This window comes from Crotalus tigris, unplaced genomic scaffold, assembly GCF_016545835.1.
Source record: "Crotalus tigris isolate CLP2741 ecotype Arizona unplaced genomic scaffold, ASM1654583v1 scf7180000020184.803716, whole genome shotgun sequence".
Lineage (NCBI taxonomy): Eukaryota > Metazoa > Chordata > Lepidosauria > Squamata > Viperidae > Crotalus > Crotalus tigris.
In genome coordinates, this window is record NW_024097897.1 from 520,598 (window position 1) to 538,977 (window position 18,380).

General features: G+C 39.9%; 1 protein-coding gene across 4 annotated transcripts; it reads left to right on the forward strand.

Moving 5' to 3' along the window:
- The first annotated feature begins 7 nt into the window (after positions 1-7).
- On the forward strand, positions 8-16,031 carry ZFAND2B (zinc finger AN1-type containing 2B). Of its 4 annotated transcripts, none has more exons than XM_039365768.1 (10): positions 23-157; positions 521-627; positions 2,873-2,967; positions 4,925-5,056; positions 8,356-8,507; positions 9,109-9,213; positions 10,199-10,271; positions 11,139-11,215; positions 11,811-11,898; positions 13,807-16,031. In XM_039365768.1, the coding sequence occupies exons 1-10, from the start codon at positions 123-125 to the stop codon at positions 13,843-13,845; spliced, it is 903 nt and encodes a 300-aa protein (XP_039221702.1). In that variant the 5' UTR covers positions 23-122; the 3' UTR covers positions 13,846-16,031. The 4 variants fall into 4 exon arrangements, with proteins under 4 accessions (XP_039221703.1, XP_039221702.1, XP_039221704.1 ...); XM_039365770.1 differs by having other exon boundaries at positions 148-276; XM_039365769.1 differs by lacking the exon at positions 521-627 and having other exon boundaries at positions 8-157.
- Positions 16,032-18,380: the final 2,349 nt, after the last annotated feature.

Below are 18,380 nucleotides of genomic sequence, written 5' to 3' on the forward strand. Positions count from 1 at the left end.
CATGACTACAACTACCATCGTACACCGCGCGTGCCTTGCATGCTAGCGCGCCCTGGAGGCCAAGGGAAGACTTGTTGGGTGGCTGAGCCCTCTCCTCTCACATCTGTACTACATTTCCCGGCATGCCGCCGGAATACGGTATCCCAAATTTCACCGGGTAGGGATCAAGTTTCTTGACACGGAAAGGTCCTTGATGCCATGACATCATCGCGGCTAGGAACGGAAGTGGGTAGGGCAAAAGGCGCAAAGGTTTCCTTGTTTTACACAGCGAGCTGGGTGAGGATGATTGGCTACGGTGGCTTTGTTTTTTTCCCCTGATTTCGTTTCCCTCTGCCGCTTGTATAGATTTCTCCTTCTTCCCCTACTTCTTCTGGGTGTTGCAGCTCTCTCCCCTCTCGCTGTTTCTCGGCTGCATCTTTTGCATCTCACCCGAACCCCGCTGGGTCATAGCTCTCCGTCCTTGCCGTCCATTTCTCCCGCTCTCGGAGCTCCTGGGTTGTAAGTCTCTTTTTCCCACCAGGTACCGTTCTTCCTCCCCCGCCACTCCCGGGATCGACCCAGTTGACCGCTTCATGGAGTTCCCAGATTTAGGAGCCCACTGCACGGAGCCCTCCTGCAAGCGCCTGGGTGAGGATTTGCCTTCAGCTGTAGGGGGAAAGGTGCCTCCCCACCCACCCCCGCTCGTTCTCTTGGCTGGAGTTTGGGAAGGGCAGAAAGGGAGGCAGTGGGTCGAGTGAGAATCGGGACTCTTTCCAGCCATGCGTGGTAGGACGGGGAAACTGGCAAGCAGGGGATCTTCCACTCTTTCCCCCGCACTGGGAACAGCGTAGCTTACAATCGAGATTGTAGCATGCATCGTGGAACTGGCTTTTCTAGAACTCTGGCAACCAGGGGAATTTGCATGTATTGCATTTTTTTTTTAAACAACTGTATGAGAAGTGGTATCTTTGCGGTATACTTTCTGAGATGCAGAAGAAGGACTAGGGGTGACATCATAGTAGTGTTCCAGTATATGAGGGATTGCCACAAAGAAGAGGGTGTCAACTTATTTTCCAAACTACCAGAAGGCAAGGCAAGAAATAATTGTTGGTAACTAATCAAGGAGAGAAGCAACATGAAATTAAAAAGAAACTTCCTAACAGTGAGACAGTTAACCAGTGGAACAGTTTGCCTTGAGAAGTTGTGGGTGCTTCACCAATGGAGGTTTTTAAGAAGAGACTGGACAACCACTTGTCTGAAATAGTATTAGGACTCCTGCTTGAGCAGGGGGTTGCACTAGAAGACCTCTTAGGTCCCTTCCAGCTCTATTCTGGTCTTAAGAAGATTGGGAATGGGGTTTTTTGGGGAGTGGATGGCCTGCTGAACTCATTGTTTTGATAATACTTTGCAGGTTGAAAATCATGTCAGTACAATTGCTATAAGTACTTTCTAGCTTCCGTTATATGTTTTCTAATGGCTTTGCGTGGGAGTAAATATTACAACAGCTGCCACATTAATGATGTCCGAGTGATGGCACTTAAAATTATTTCCTAAACAAAGAGATAAGTAGGGCCTTCTCTATGGAGATGCACTCTTGGCAATTTCTTAGCTAAAAGCTTTGAGTCCCTAGATGCTTTAATGTTTAATGTGAAGATAAAAGCTTTATTCCCAGAAGAAATCAGACCAGCAGCTTTTGTTTTCTGTTTTAATTAGATACATTTCATTCCCAACAATGAAATAAGGCTGGCCATCTTAGAAGAGCACTCCACATTAAGAATGTAACATAGACATTAATTAGAGTTTAGAAATTGTTGCATTCTTCAAATTGGAGAGATTCCATACACAGTGCTGGCATACATATTATGCCTAACTCTTAACACAGAATGTTAGGACATTCAGTAAACTGCTGGTAAGAGGTTGTGTCCAAAGATCTGGATCTTTAGGATTCTGCTTGATAATGAGATATAAACTCCTTGGAGTGAAATCCTGGGTTATTTACTGGAAAATAAGTTCATAACTTAATTGAAAATTGTAATTGTGGAGGACTCTTCCCCCATACTTCATATCTGAAGGAAAATTTCCTCTCAATTTATACAATTCAAAAATATTGGTTCCTGTGATATTTCAAGGGGATTATACTTGACTGTCACCATTTTTTTACTGTAGGTTTAGGGATTGTTACATGATGTGTCTCTCTATGTCTCCCAACAAATCAGGGTTACTTGCCATTCTATTCTGTTTAATCCAGTTCTGTGTTAAGGCTTGGCAGTATGAACAAATGTGAATAAGTCATTAGTTTTTGCTGTATGTTACAGCTCAACAGTTGTAGATAGCAGAACGATAGTCTGGAGTATTTGATGAGATTATTTTTGAGGTGAGAAAGTTAGGAAGCAAAATCTTGAGAGTGGGGGTTTTTTCCAGTTTTTCTGATATTTTTACCCAAGACATTGCATCTTAATCTATTTGCAGAATTAGTTACCATGGTATCTTCTTTGCATTCACATTTTTCATCTGCTTAAAAGGCATATACCTTTTAAAATAAAGTCTGACAATACTACTACCATGGCATTCAGTACAATGCCTAGAATGTCATTGGAAAACTTTTACAGTGTGGTACCTTGGTACTCAGCTGCTTTGAAACTCATCAGATTTGGTACTTGACTAATGTTGACATGAAAATTTTGTCCTGGCACTCATCATTTGTTTGATACTCAATGCACAAGCTAGAACTTGTCAGTGTCAGCTGCCTTGTGATTCATTGTATTATCATTATGGGGAAAAAATGTTTGGTACTCATAGTTTTTGGTACACATCGCACCTCCCAGAACCAATTAATGATGAGCACTGAGGTACACTGTACAGCTTTTCATGGCTTGCTGTTTCTTGCCCTCAGATTTTCTCCCCTTGAAATGTGATGCATGTGAACAGCTATTCTGCACTGACCATATTGCCTATGCCCATCATAGCTGCACTTCAGCATACAAGAAGGTAAGTAAAACTGGAGGGGACCAAATTATTCCTAATTTCATAGAATACATTGATTCTATCCTGTACAGGGCACAAAAGAATAGAAGCACTCTGCTCAGTGGAAGCTGTTCTTTCTGCAACCTCAGATGAAACAGCATAAAGAAGGCCATGCTATTTGAAATGTAGCTTGTGGTTGTTACCAGAAATCAGCATGGATTTGTCAAGAGCAAATATAGCCAGCTTAACTGATTTTTTGACTTGTAATTTCATTACAAGTCAAAAAATCTATTACCAAATAGATAATGTATCTTCATTTTAGCAAAGCACCCCATCCCATTATGATTAACAAACTAGTTAAGTATAAATTGGATGGCATGACATTGTAATGAAAAAAGTATGCTCGCGAACATTTCCTCACTGTGAGAATATTGAACGTAGTGTTGCAAGGTTGAATCTGCATGTTTTGAATCAATTATTTGAATGAAGAGATGAGACGGGATGCTTATAGAAGTCAAATGCACAGCTGTAGGGTGGGTACCTTGGTTAACCATAGTCCTTATGAAAAAGGTCTTGGAATAATAGGTGACTACAAAGTGAATAAACCAACGTTCTAGTGTGAAGTCTAAAAAGCCAAATAAATTTTTAGACTGGGTAAGCCGTAATATAGTTTCAGAAACAAGGAAATAAAAAATTCTACAAATTCTGCATTAATCAGACATAACCAGCAAATATGTTATCCAATTCTAGACACCACATTTTAAGAATAATGCAGAGAAGGAATGCTATGTCATACAGAAAGTTGTCCTGTCTTTTGTGATACCAGATTCTAAGATACAAAATAATAAGTAATATGAAAGCAGATTATAATTGAATGGAGGGGCGAAGGAAACCTATAAGAACAGTTGAAAAGAAGTGGTAAGTTCCTTTTGCTGGAAGAATACAGAGGCTAGGTAGTCATTTGCAGAGGATGCTTTAATTTCAATTCCTGTACTGAACAATGATATTAAAATGAGCTAAAATACCTAAAATTGCTCTTTCAGCTCCATGATTCTAAACCACCAATTTTGTGAAATGGGCTGTCCCCATAAGGAAACTTAAAATAAGAAAATAACCGGCCACTGTTGCAAGACCTTTTCATCTATGTGTCAGTTCTTTATCTTGTGGTACATTTCAGATCACATTTGGCAATCTGAAAAATGCCATGGATCTTTTAATCCTTGTATCTCTCTAGAAATTATTTTATAAAAATCATGCAAAAATGGTTTGTTAACAATTGTCTTATAACTGGAGTGCATTGTTGATCAACTTTCCAAGAATTGCTCTACTGGGTTAAATTTTTATAGAAAAATGTTAATGTAATTTCATTCCCTTTAATAACAAACAATAATGAGAGTCCTAACATCATTGCAGGCAAACCAGACCTACTAGAAATAAGAGTTACTTGAGGAATCCTAAGTTTGTAGACATACAGTACCAGATAAATGAATGCTAAAAACTGAAAGATAGACAAATCTTTTGAAAACTGAGTTTGTTCAATAGCTACTACATGCTAAATATCATGGAAAAGGTGAACTTAAAAACAGAGAAAGAAACAAAGATTATCCTGTCTGGAAGGAATAGTTGGCTAGAACTATGAACAGGCATAGCTAGACGGTGGTTATATGCTGCAGAATTGTGGTTGAGATGAAGTAGATGCTGACCTATTATAGTGTGATGTTGATTATTTTGCTGGTCATCACTCAAAATCTAGTATAATTCAAGCTATATATGGAATAAGATAAATACATCTGCTTTGTTTCTGAATGTGACCAGATAACATTTTTATTATTACAGCTTTCCTAATCAAACAAAGAGCTATGCAGACTTGAAGGTCATGGGAGTGGTACTCTGAAATACCCAAAAGCCACCATTGTCTGCTGTAGGATGCATGAATCAAAGGAAGTGCTTACATATCATCCAATCTCTATCCCATTCCTAGGATGTACAGGTTCCTGTTTGTCCACTATGCAGCACACCCATCCCTGTGAAGCGAGGAGAAATGCCTGATATTGTGGTGGGAGCCCACATTGATCAAGACTGCAAATCAGACCCAGCGCGGCGTAAGAGAAAGGTAAGAGTCTAAAGCACTTCCTGTTGTATCTGGCAGCGAGCTATCAGAATTCAATATATATCAGTAACTGACTCACAGGCCCGTAGGAATATCCTAATGTTGAATCATCACAGTTTGGTAATCATATTCCTGGAGGCGTTAATATGCTTCTCCCAAGCTAGATAGTAGTCCAGAAGTTAAATTTTGCCTGTACAAAACTCCCATCCGAATGTGTGTGTTCCATTAATGTAGATAATTCAAGATTAACCAAATTCTCTAAAGTTTCCAGGCAGCACAGACAAGATAATTATGAGCAAGTGGCTTCCGAATAAATATTCCTGAAGGAGCAGGGATAGCATTGCAGTGGAGATTGGCAGCCAAATAATGAATTTTATCTGGATAAAGGAGATATTGTGAGATTTGCCCACTTCCACTCCACAGCTGCTCCCAGTGAGTAGACTGAGGAACTGTGGTTTTTACAACAAAGGTGCTTAGTCAAAAGGCAACTGGACTTTGTTTTCCTTGAAGATGTTTCCCTTCTCATCCAAGAAGCTTCTTCAGTTCTGACTGAATAATGTTCAGTTGGTTGACTGATGAGAAGCGAAATGTCTTCAGAGAAGAACAAAGAAAGTTCAGTTGCATTTTGAAAAAGCACCTTTGGGGCAATCTTGACCTAGATGACTAAGGATCTCCATAGACACTGAGGTTTTTGCAGTTGAAATGTGAGTTGAGCAGCTGTGAGTCCATAATGCAGTCTATGTGGACACAAGGTTTGCACAATCCATTGGGATATAATTAATGTATAGCTAAGGAGAAATTTTCTGAGCAGTAGGATAAGAAAATTCCATTTGGTGAGTCAACATGATTTCTGGATTAAAAGAAAAAAATGATATAAAATATTTAAAAACTTTGGCAAAAAGATTAACAAGGAGTAGATTTAAGAAAGTTTAAAATGGTTTAAAGGGAGCAAGAAGAGGGTTTTTTTGTTTTTTGAAAGATTTTTTTTTGTGTAAGTGTTTTTGAATAAATTAGAATTAAAATACTGTAGAGAAATAAAACATTAAGAAAACCAAGATCATGGCATCTGGCCCTCTCAATTCCTGGCAAATAGATGGGGAAGAAATGGAGGTAGTGACAGATTTTATCTTCCTGGGCTCCAAGATCACCACAGATGGGGATTTCAGCCAAGAAATTAAAAGACACTTGCTCCTGGGGAGGAAAGCTATGGCAAATCTAGACAGCATACTAAAAAGCAGAGACATTACCCTGCCAACAAAAGTACGTATAGTCAAGGCCATGGTTTTCCCAGTTGCAATGTATGGCTGTGAAAGTTGGACCATAAGAAAGGCCGAGCGCAAAAGAATTGAGGCCTTTGAACTATGGTGCTGGAGAAGACTCCTGCGAGTCCCCTGGGCTGCAAGGCGATCAAACGGGTCAGTCCTAGAGGAGATCAACCCTGACTGATCTTTAGAAGGCCAGATCCTGAAGTTGAAACTCAAATACTTTGGCCACCTAACGAGAAGGAAGGACTCACTGGAGAAGAGCCTAATGCTGGGAAAGATTGAGGGCAATAGAAGAATGGGACGACAGAGAATGAGGTGGCTGGATGGAGTCACTGAAGCAGTAGGCGTGAATTAAATGGACTCCAGAAGATGGTAGAGGACAGGAATGCCTGGAGGAATGTTGTCCATAGGGTTGCGATGGGTCGGACACGACTTCGCAACTAACAACAACAAGACAAATGAACTAGACCTTTGTGGGATTTTTTTTTTTTACTATTAAAAGTTGCAGATAATTGGTGGATTTTACAAAACAAAAGGTAACGGTAAATAAGAACGTAAGCTGACTGTGATGCTGATTGTAACTATGAAGAATACTTTGAGATTGAAGTATTATGGGCACTGAAAGACAAAATAGAAAAAAAGGAAACTTATTATTCCTTCCCTTCCATTTAAGCCATTTTCACATTGTATTACAATGTTGCAGTGGCAACAGCCTGAAAAGTGGCAAAAAAAAAAAAAAATAGAAAGGAAAAGATTGCTAGAGCAATCTGCAGAAAAAGGAATTACAACAGACTTACTTTGCAAAATGTTTGAGCTATTAGCTGAATCACTTAATATTGAATTGACTAAATCATTGGATACTAAACTGACAGTTTGAAAAGATGAAAGAGGACATAAAAGAAGTCAAGATGATAGAAAGCTCTGTAAAACAAGTGTCTGGAAATGAAAAAAAAATAATGACAAAATTGAAATCTTGGAGAATAAGACAAAAGTTATAGACAGACAGCTGGAAAAAGAATTAGATAATATGGTCTACTGGAACTGAGAAAGAAGGAATTTTGTTTGAGATTTAGAGCAATTCCAGAGGATTCTGGTAAGATATTAAAGAAAAGGTTATTAAAGCTTTAGCAAAATTTTGGATTGGGATGAGGAGAAAGCAGGCAGAATTGATAAGGTAGATAGAATAATTTGACTGAATTTTATCTATAAGGCAAGGAAATTTCTAAAAAAAAAAAAAAAAGGAATTTCAGCAGCTATAAATGGAGGTAGCAGATGAGACCACACAAAACAGCAGCAGGTACAACAGGAATCTGAAAGGGTTGATATTGAATTAGGGGCTACAGATATTGACTTTTCTGCAAATGTGGCTTATAAAACAAGATGAGACAATTGGAATAAAGATTAAAAAGGAAATTATAAGTTAAGAGTTTAATTTAACGCTTTATGGACTTGCAGAAAACAGAAAAAGATGAACATTTGATTTATGGTTTTGATGATTAGATAGAAAAGATGATAGAAACAAGGGAGATTTGTTGTAATTTTAAAGAAAGAGATAAATGTTGTACTTATAATTGCTCTAAAGAAGATTGGAAACCCATTCTTTGAATCTTTTTCTTTCTTTGTTATTCTTTGTTTTCTTTCTTGTACTTTAGCTTTCTCCTTACTCATTTGCTTTCTCTTTTTTATATATTAGTTTGTGTTTACTTTTATCTTTTTTTAAAAAAAATACTTTAGCGAAATTATTTTTTTAGAAGATAATTATTAGTAGGCACAGGTTAGTCTGTTTACAGAGACTCCAGTTTCACTGGAAGGCATTTGAAAGCCTGCAGTAGCAAAGAAACAAAAGAGGGATATGCCTGCTTAAGATCCAGATCAAACTATACAGTTTGGAGAAATCTTAATTCAGGGATTATTTCTTCATTGTTTAGAGGTTGGGGGCTTCATAAATAATAAAATAAACAGACATTGTTGATTCTCTGCCTGCAATTTAACTGTGCACTCAATTCTGATTAAGCTCAGCTGTATCCATTTTCCTAGATCTTCACCAACAAATGTCAGCGTTCTGGCTGCAAACAACGGGAAATGATGAAGGTCCTCTGTGACCAATGTCATGGCAACTTCTGCCTCAAACACCGGCACCCCCTAGACCACGACTGCAGTGGGGCTGGCCGTTCACTCTCCAAAGCAGGGTAAAGGCAAGACTGAGAACTGTACAAGTTATAATTGTATAATGGTAGTAGCAACCCATCTGGTGTTTCTAAAAAAAAGTATTCTGAGATTGTCTCAAAGATACTTTTTCATGAGGCAACTGGACTTTTTTGTTTTTCTTTGAATCTGTTTTGCTTCTCATCCAAGAAGCTTCTTCAGCTCTGACTGGATGGTGGAGAATGGAAGGATTGAGCCAGTCAGAGCTGAAGAAGATTCCTGGATGAGAAGCGAAACATCTTCCAAGAAAAACAAGGAAGTCCAGTTGCCTCGTGAAAAAGCATCTTTGGGACAGCTATGATCTGGAAAACCAGAGAATCTCCACAGACATTAATCTGAGATTGTAAGACAAAAAACCCTTCCTCACATCTACCTAAAATCTCAGTAACATTCTTTTCTGGGCTAATTATCCCTACAGTTTGCATTTAGCTTGAAAGTCAAGTTAATCACACAAGAGTGGGACTTAACATGGCTGTCAAAAAGAATCATAAAGTGGATTTTGATTTATTTCAGGGACAGGCAAAGGGATCATATGAGGCAATGATAGGCTGATGCTGATAACAAGGACTTTGTTTCTGGTTCCAGGAATGCTGCTGTAGCCAGGGCTCAAAAGTCTGCCAAAGAACCTGTAAGCACTACATCTAGCAGTGCAGCCATGAGATCTCATGTCAGCCAACCAACCTCCAGCAGGTATAGTCATAATGTGAATCTGGATTCTTCCTTGTCTTTTTCAGTTTGTAGTAACAGCTTTCCATGAATTCTGTTAATGACTTATGATATCTGACACTTCTCTGTCTATATGGGATGAGCACGCTATCTTCCAGATACTTTAGAACATATGGAGGACAGTTTGCCATTTATTCCTGTACTACTATTAACATATGCTAATCAAGTATAACTGGCAACCTAGAATGAGCAAGATGGCTGCAGCCAGGTTCGTTGTAGATTTTCTGTCGGAACCATGACAATAACCATGTATCAGAATGTTGATGTTGGTATGCTGTCAGTAGCATATAAGGCCTATCTATCAGTCTGTACTGGTAGATTTTAGCTTATGTAACGTGTGGGAAAATACCAGAAAGAAGAGTTTGAAAGAGACACAAGTTGTAATTCTCAGTGTCAGCTGAATTACGCAATAGCATTTCGGTGAAAAAGTATTAGGAAGTGTGAGGAAAAATGAGGATTGGCCAGGCTTTGTTGGAAGGATGGATGGGAACTATAATTCTTGGGAGATACCAGACTGAGTGAGCATTCTGTGTGAGCATCCCAACTCAATTCTTCTGGAACTCAACACTGGTCTGGCCAAATAGACTTTGAGCTGGGGAAGGTATGTTAGATGCATGACTGTGTGAATAAGTGATGCCTGAGGATCACAAAGGAAAGGGGTAAAAAAGTCTGAATTTCTTTGCTTGGATATATTAATCTCCGAAGAAAAATCACCTAGTAACATTGAAAGTGTTTTCTGACTGTCAGAATGATGTTATTCATTTAACCATAATTTCAGTCTGATAACCTGGCTGGTGCTAAAGATGTTATAAAACTGGATCTCAGTTCACCAATTCACATTTCTCCTCTAAGGAGCCAAGAACCTCCTGAGAATATTTGTGTTAGTAATTTTAGGACTTGCCAACTTTATGCATTTGGCAACTTGACTTTTTTCTCTTGCATAATACAGATCAAGTGAAATGGTAAGAGCATCTCAGCCACAAAGCCCGATTGTACCTGTTGTTGCTCTGCAGAATGGTTTGGTAAGTCTAGCCAATATTCTGTATGTAATATATAGGTTATGTGTTACCTGTTGATGTATTCCCCTCATCTATTGAATGGCTGCAAAAGAGGGTAATTGTTATCACATCTTAAATAAACATTATCGCATTTAAGTAACGTGATCTAAATAATTAAAGGTGCAGTGGAGACCTAGGAAAAAAAGTAGGCCACCATCAGTTCACATGAGAAACCAACTAATGTGGCCTTTGCTTCTCTCCAGATCTTCCTTCAGCCATTTCATTAGTTAACCAATTTCCCAGCTCAGGCTGAAAGCTCCCCCTCAGCCGTGAAAGTTTAATTGGTGACTTTGGGCCAGTTACCCTCTCTCATCCTAACCTACCTCACAGAGTTGGTGGTAAAAATGGGAGGAAGGAGTGATATGGGATGGACATCTCCTGAATGAAATGCAGGATAGAAGTCTGATAAGTGCCTTATGTAGGAGACTCTTTTTCCAACACCTTCTCTTAAGCACTACACTAAGCTGCCTCTTCAAAACTATTGCAGGTGTTTACCACTATTGTTTCCAGGAATGGGGAAATAGGGGCTACAGAGTTGTGAGCCAGTGGAGAGTAGAAAGATCCAGCATTATTTTTTGTCATGTCTCTCAGAGTCTAGCAGCAATCGCTAGCATGGATTCTGTAGGAACTCCTCAATCTGATAGTTTGAAGATATTTTGATCTATTTTATTCTCATCATGCCTACAAAATCCATTGTATACATGAAAGCAAAATAGAACAATGGCACCACTCAGGTCCCAGATCCTTGAAATGTGTCCAGCCTTGTAAAAGTGCTGGGGTGTTTTTTGTTTCCCTCAGACAGGCCGATTCTGCATTTGTGCTTCATTTCAGAGTGAAGAGGAAGCGTTACAGCGAGCCTTGGAGATGTCTCTGGCGGAAACGGCAGCCATCCAACCACAGCGCAGCAGGTACTGATAGCCAGCAGAAATCAACAGAATTATATCATCGTGAGGGGTGCTCTCTGAGCTTGGTTATTTTATTGCGGGCATTTCATTACCCAGACTAGTTAACATGATCAGTGCTAGTCTGTACTAGTCTGACTAGCACTGATAATGTTACATAGTTTGGGCAATGAAAAATCTGCAAGAAAACAACCAAGCTCAAAAAGCACCACGGACCTCCTCATTTCAGCCCCGAGCTACAAATATTCTCTCTTTATTGTACTGCCATGCCAGGCTACTCACTGAGAAGTTACACTGGGGTAAGAGAGAGGGGAAACTTCTACGACAGCTGTGCTCAAATTGTGCAGCAGTAAATTGTCTCTGATCCAGTACAGATCTATTGACATCAAGCCCAGTTCTCTGTTTCTAGCGCCTGGGGTTGAAGGTGAGCATTCAAAGCACTCTGTGCTACTCAGGCCTTCTGAACAAAGACAGAAACAGATTCTCCATTTACAGATCACCTGGTGTGCCCCAATCTACCAATAGTGGGATGAGTATTTCAGGAAGGGGAAAGGATTAATTATACAGGCTGTCCAGTTCATTCTGACCCTGTTTCTAACAGCGCCCAAGAGGAGGAGGATCTGGCATTGGCTCGAGCGCTTTCGGCTAGTGAGGAAGAATATCAGCAGCAGCAGCAGCTACGGCAACAAGTAAAGGAGATGAGCAACTCTTGACAATTCAGTGTTTTCGTAGCTTGACTTCATTCATTTTGCAAATATTGTATTATATTATACCCCAGCAAGGGAAGTTCTAATCCAGTTATTGGAATTCAAACTGGGACAACTGGTCTTTCGGCCATCCTGTACAAGTAGTCCTTGCTTAACAACTGATCACTTAGCAACCAATCAAAGTTACATTGGACTCCCCCCCCCCAAAAGGTACTTATATCTGGGTTCCAGATTTCCAATAGCAACATACAGACACATACCCCGTATTCACATGAAAAGCCAATTGCAGTTTTCCACAGTCACCTGACAAGATTTATGACCTTTTTTGGCAGAAACCGGCCATTTCAGCTGGTTTCTAGCAAATAAAAAAAATAAAAAAAACCCCACCCTTAAGAATACATTCACTTAACACAGGGGTTCTCAACCTTGGCAACTTTAAGACTTGTGGACTTCAACTCCCAGAATTATTCTGGGAGTTGAAGTCCACAAGTCTTAAAGTTGCCAAGGTTGAAAACCCCTGACTTAACAACTGCAGAGTTTGCTTAACAAACACTGCACAAATGGTTATAAAATCAAGTCAGTCACATGGGTGCCTCAACTTATGATTATCATGGCTTATGACAAATTCCAGTCTCCATTACAGCCGTAAGTCCAGGACTATCTGTAGCTCTTTCTGAACAGAACTTTGGAGACTGGAAATTCTACTAGTTCTTGTTAAATGCTTTTCCTTGGCAGAGTCAGTAGTGATTAATTAGTAATTGTCCTTACTAGTCTGTGCAATAAACTACTTCCCCCGCCCCCCAAGCTTCAGATGAACACAAGAAGCGGGTACTAAAGTCCCAAATACCAGAACTTTGTTGTTTACTTTTGAGCTATAAAAATTGATTAAATAGGACTAACTGTTTAAAATTTAAAGATATATTCCCAAACAGCTGCAAAAGACAGATTGCATAAATATTTGGAAATCGTATGACCTTTTGATGCATGAGGAAAGTGAAAGCATCTTTTAAAAATTCATTATCAATAGGATGCCTCAAATAACCTATAGAAGTATCTCCACTGAGCCTGTGCTATTCTATTCTGGTAGAGTCTTTACAGATACAAACTGTATGAGAGGGGTTTTTAATGAGCTTGCTCCAACAAGACTTCAACAGGGTCTGATCTACAATACACACTCACAATATTAAAAAAAAAACATTGAAATGGGTGGCAGCCATTAATGAATGGGACGGCCGGAGGCTTTGCAGATTGACTAGTGATAGCCTAGGCCAGGGGTAGGCAACCTTGGCTCTTTTATGACTCGTGGACTTCAACTCCCAGAATTCCTGAGCCACCATGGCTCAGCTTGGAAACCTCTCCCTTTTCCCTCAGCATGGCTGGCTCAGGAATTCTGGGAGTTGAAGTCCATGAGTCATAAAAGAGCTGAGGTTGCCTACCCATGACCTAGGAAGATGTGAGAGGTGTACATGTGCTATAGAATATTTTTTCTTTTTTTATTAAAAAGTTTTTATTTTCCATTTATTCATACAAAATACAATTAAATTCCTAATCATTGGTACCGCCTGCCCATTCCCCCCAGGCTGCATCCACCCTCTCTAACCTTCCCCACATCCCTCCTCTTTCTCTCCTCCCCTCCTACTCTCTTCCCCTCTCCTTCTCCTCTAACCATCCTACTTCCTCCCTACTCCTTCCTCCCCTCTCATCCCTCTCACACACATGATAATATAGTCATGGTAAACGCTTGGGCATTTCCCCTATGCTGCGTTCATGAGAATATTTTTTTTTTCTTCATTGCTGTAGTAAATGATGAACAACATTGTGAAGAAGGGAGGGGGGAAGAATGTTTATCCCTCTCTGCTGTTCTCTTCCACCTGTATCTTTGTGTCCTAGGCTCGAAGCACAAAACCATCCAACTGCTGCCTATCCTGAGCATCACCAGAATCACTCAACCTGGAAACCATCTGTGGCCATTCTGGGGGTTTCCTTTATGCCTCCTGGTTTACTACTGGGGCGCTCTCAGAAGTACTAGCAATGAACCAAAGACTGAATCCCTTCCAGGATCTTGCAGAGTCTCTTTGCCACCCGACTGCTGTCACTGTCACTAGGACTGTGCCTTCTGAGACAGCTGGCGGCATTTTCCCCAGTGGACAAGGCAGCAGTAATTATGGGATTATGCTCCCCGATTCCCATCATTTTGTAATCAGCTTCCAACGATGGCTGCAATAGGAGTGTTTCAAGGCAGAGGATGAAGGACTTACTGCCTTCCTTCCATCTGTTTGGGGCCTCTAGCAGATTTGGACAGTAGGTGGTGCTAAGCGCTTTCATAGGAGGGACTTTTTGCTATCTCCTCCTGCTCTGCTGGGGAAGATATCTACCCATAGCTACTCTTTCGAGGTTTTTATATCAAATAAATGTCTTAGCTCCTAGTTGGGATTCCTAAGATTACAACTAAATCTGACAACTAAATCTTGTGATTCTGAGTGTCTTGAATGTTACTGCCAACCCCCTCACCAGAACCTTTGACACTCGGCACCCTCTGAGAAAAACAGCCAAAGATCAGCCTTGAGAAAAATGAGTAATCTACTTCCAACTTCCAGTATATAACCAGTTGCTTTAGATTGCATGAAACAGAGCTGCCTGGCCTGAGGTGACTCCCATGCTTTAGTGAACCTGTGGGCAATTGTTTTCCATCTGATGCATGTGTGGTTGGGACCACCTTCTGCCAGCTGTCACTTGGCTCCGTCCCTCTCTCTGCAGGTCCCAGACATTGTCCAGCATTCTGTGCCTTTGCTGTGTTGCTTACAGGGTCAAAGCAGGGAAGATTATTGGGAACTGGCAGGAACCAATAAATTGACAGACAGAAACAGCTCGTCCTTTGCTTTCATTGGGCTAAATTCTCTGCCTTTGCAATGGGATTTTAGCTTCTTAGTTTTTTTTTTCCGTCTGTGTGCTGCTAGTTCTGTTTTGAATGTCCCTCTGCTCTCTGCAGGAATTTGGGATTACAAGAAATTGATTAAATCCATTGGTATTATTTGTTAGATACCAGTGGATACAACAAATGTTCTTTTGGGGCATGTATTTTAGGCATGTCAGGGGAATAATTATTTTGATTTGTTCTGAAACCGTCTGTACTGGGAATTGATGAACTGCAATATCTGATAGGGTAGGCCAATTCCTTATCACATAAAATGGACGGCATTTGCTTCATTTAAGAAACTATTCTAGCCCAGGTACTAGAGTAAAAAGGTTTTTTTAAATGCAGCATATTTTCAGAATTACTTAATGCAAGGCTAATTTAAGTTATCAAATGATCTGATCTGGCTTCCTGATTTGAAATTCATACAGCTCCTTTATAAGCATGAGTACAAATGATGCACTAGAATAAATACAATATTTTAGTTTGCAAGTAAAAGAAGCCTTTGTGCAACTTAAAAACCTATAAAGACTTTTTGTACTGGAATCAGTCCACATTTTGCAATTGCAAAATGGAGCAAGAATCAAATTTCTCCATGTGCGTATATATACATGCACAGAGAGAGATGTGAAGTTAGATTTCTTACTGAAAGAAGAAAGCTTCAGCTTTGTGTATACCGATTTAGAAAGCTTGTATTGTGCAATATGGAGTTTACTTTTCAATAAATATGCATGGGTATGGACAAGATCTTATTTATGTTCTAGACATTGGGCCGCTTTAAACAGAGTTTTAAATTGTACTTTTAAAAATCCATTCAAATGAATCTTTACTTAAAATACTTTTAAATGGCTTGCTTACTTACTTATAATGTAGGCTCCATGTGAATATTTCCTGGTCCACTCAATAAAATATTCCTATTCCTGCTTCCTGACCAGCTGTTGAATGCAACATGGCTAAGGATGCTTGAATCAAAAATAGACAATGGAACCGAGTACAGCCCAGCAGCCATGTAAGCCAAAGGAAAAAATATTCAAATGTGTGTATCTAGGTTGCTTGGTAGGCAGGTTGAAGAGCTGGTGGGCTGCATTTAGCTTCTGGGTCCCAAATTTCAACCATGTGTGCCTGCCCTGGTACTTGAAAACTTTATACAGTCATTTTATTTGTGCCTATAGTATGCTTGGTAATTAAAAGTGTGCATATCTATCTGTCTAATGAACTGAGCCATATTTGGTGGGTTTACTTAAATGGCAAATGTCCAAAGAAGAAATTTAGATCTTCATTATTAACAATGCAGCATTCCCTGATACTGTTCTGTGCAAAAACCATGCACTCTTGGTTGATGTAGCCTGTAAGATGTACACCTTTCTTGTTTTCTAGCAGTGCCTTTCAAAGACAGCCCATGTGGGTTTGCAAATTCTGCTGAATTGCAGCTTCTAACACTCTTCAGCATTTGCCATGCTAGCATAGGCTGCTAGTAGTTGTGTTCAACATCTGAAAAACCACAGACTCCCCATCACTGCTCTTTACTCACTGTTTTCAATAAAGCAAGCTGCTATTTAGTTTTGCCAATCCGCAGGCTACATTTTAAGCCTTTTGTTCTTTCATGTTTTTAGTAATGACAGAAACCACATTTTGAATGTCAGGCTCATACTAAATTGGATCTTTCAGATATGGAATAGGAACTAATTCTGCATTTATCTGTTAGTGTGTTACACAATTTGATTGTATTGCCACTTTGGTTTCTTGTTCTTTTTTTTTTGCTCACCATTAGTGTTAAAATCTCATGTCAAAAAGCTTGTGCCTGCCATGGAGATAATTCAGTTAGCGCAATATTCTTCTTGTGATTACAGCAATTAATTTTCAGAGGTAATTGTCAATTCCTAACTCTTAGCACATTTAGGAGGAAGAGCACAAGACAGCCAAAATAAGCCAGCTTAATTGATTGAGATGCAAAAGATATTGGTGGATAAAAAAAGACCCCCAAATTTACTCTAAATGCTGCATGAGGATGACTTTATTACAGACTAACTACTTGAGGCAAGAATGAGATAATCATAAATAACGACAGATTTGAAATGTATTAACAATGATCATTGTTAAGGTGATTTTTTTTTTTTTTTTTTTTTTTGAGCAATGTTTGAGAAAATTCACCCGGAGGTTCCACAGAATTGTTTTAGTGATCATCTGGTACAAATAGTTTTAGCCTTCTTTCAACATCTCCAGACGTGCAGATGAACTCCCAGAATTCCTTAACCAGCATGATCATTGCTGAAAATTGTTGGAAATGAAGTCTACACATCTGAGCAGCAAGGCTGGAGAAGAGCAAATTAGCTCTGTATTTAAAGTTCTCCATTCTAATCTTAGTAGTTACAGGCAGAAAACCTTTTTCTTTTTTATTTGCTATATGGGAATTTTGTATTTACCGAATCATAGGACTAATAATTACTCAGATAATGGTGCCAGGCACATAATGCACTATAACATGCATAACTGCCAGTAATTGAAGTTCACCTAATAAGCCAAAGCTATTTTAATAATGGGTACCACAAACTGGAACATTCTGGAAAACTACTTTTTTGCAGCATAGGCTTTTTAAAGACTCAGGCCAAGATGAGGCCAAGCCTGGAACTATTCTATGCCAAGGTGGCAATGAAAGAATACAAATAAATCCTGGTTACTAACATAAAGTCCACTGCAAAACTTGAAGACAATTTTAGGTGGACCACACTCCTTAATGTGTCTTGGAGCACCAAGGATGTTAATCATTAAAGGAGAGGTAGGGGAGCCATTGTGATCCTTAGTTGTGAAAGGACAAAATAACTTCTTAGAGCCTAACTGTACAGAGCAGTGGTTAAAGACACTTTGAAACCAGCCTCAGCAGCACTCTGGGGCTTCCATTTCCATCACTCTCAATCTGCGGCCTGGTAAGGAAATGCCAGCCAACCTTTTGATTGCCTTTTGAAGAAATCTCCCCCCTATCCCTCACGCCAGAGCTGCTCTACTCAGGCTGAATGTTGCCTGCCCCTATTTCCAAAGGCCCCTTTATAGGCATCGTCCCACCCCACTATCTTGCTGACTGGCTGGCCGATGCACTATTTCCATGGTAGCAATGAGGAACGAGCATATCAGCAGGCCAATCAGGGAAGCTGGTGCAGGTGCTGCAGTACAGCCATCACCCATCTGATTTTCTGTGCCAGAGCTGTCACCTGAAAGGAATAGTGTGGACAAGCTTATCCCAAGGGACGTCTTTTTTTTTCCTTTTTTCTTTTTTTTTTTTTTGCTTTTCTTCTTTTTTGTCTTCACTCAATCTACCATAATTTAAGATTTCAGTAGGCAAAGTGGCTGCATCCAGCCAGCGCAGCGGTTCTCAACCTTTGTGTGATGGCAACCCCCGTCACACGGACGCGCCATGGTGCCCCCTGAGGGGGAAAAATGGCGGATCGCGTTGTTTGGCGACCCCCGTAAAATGGTTGTTCGACCCCAAATGGGGTCACGACCCATAGGTTGAGAACCGCTGAGCCAGCGCTTTTGTTCCTTTTTAGCCCATTAA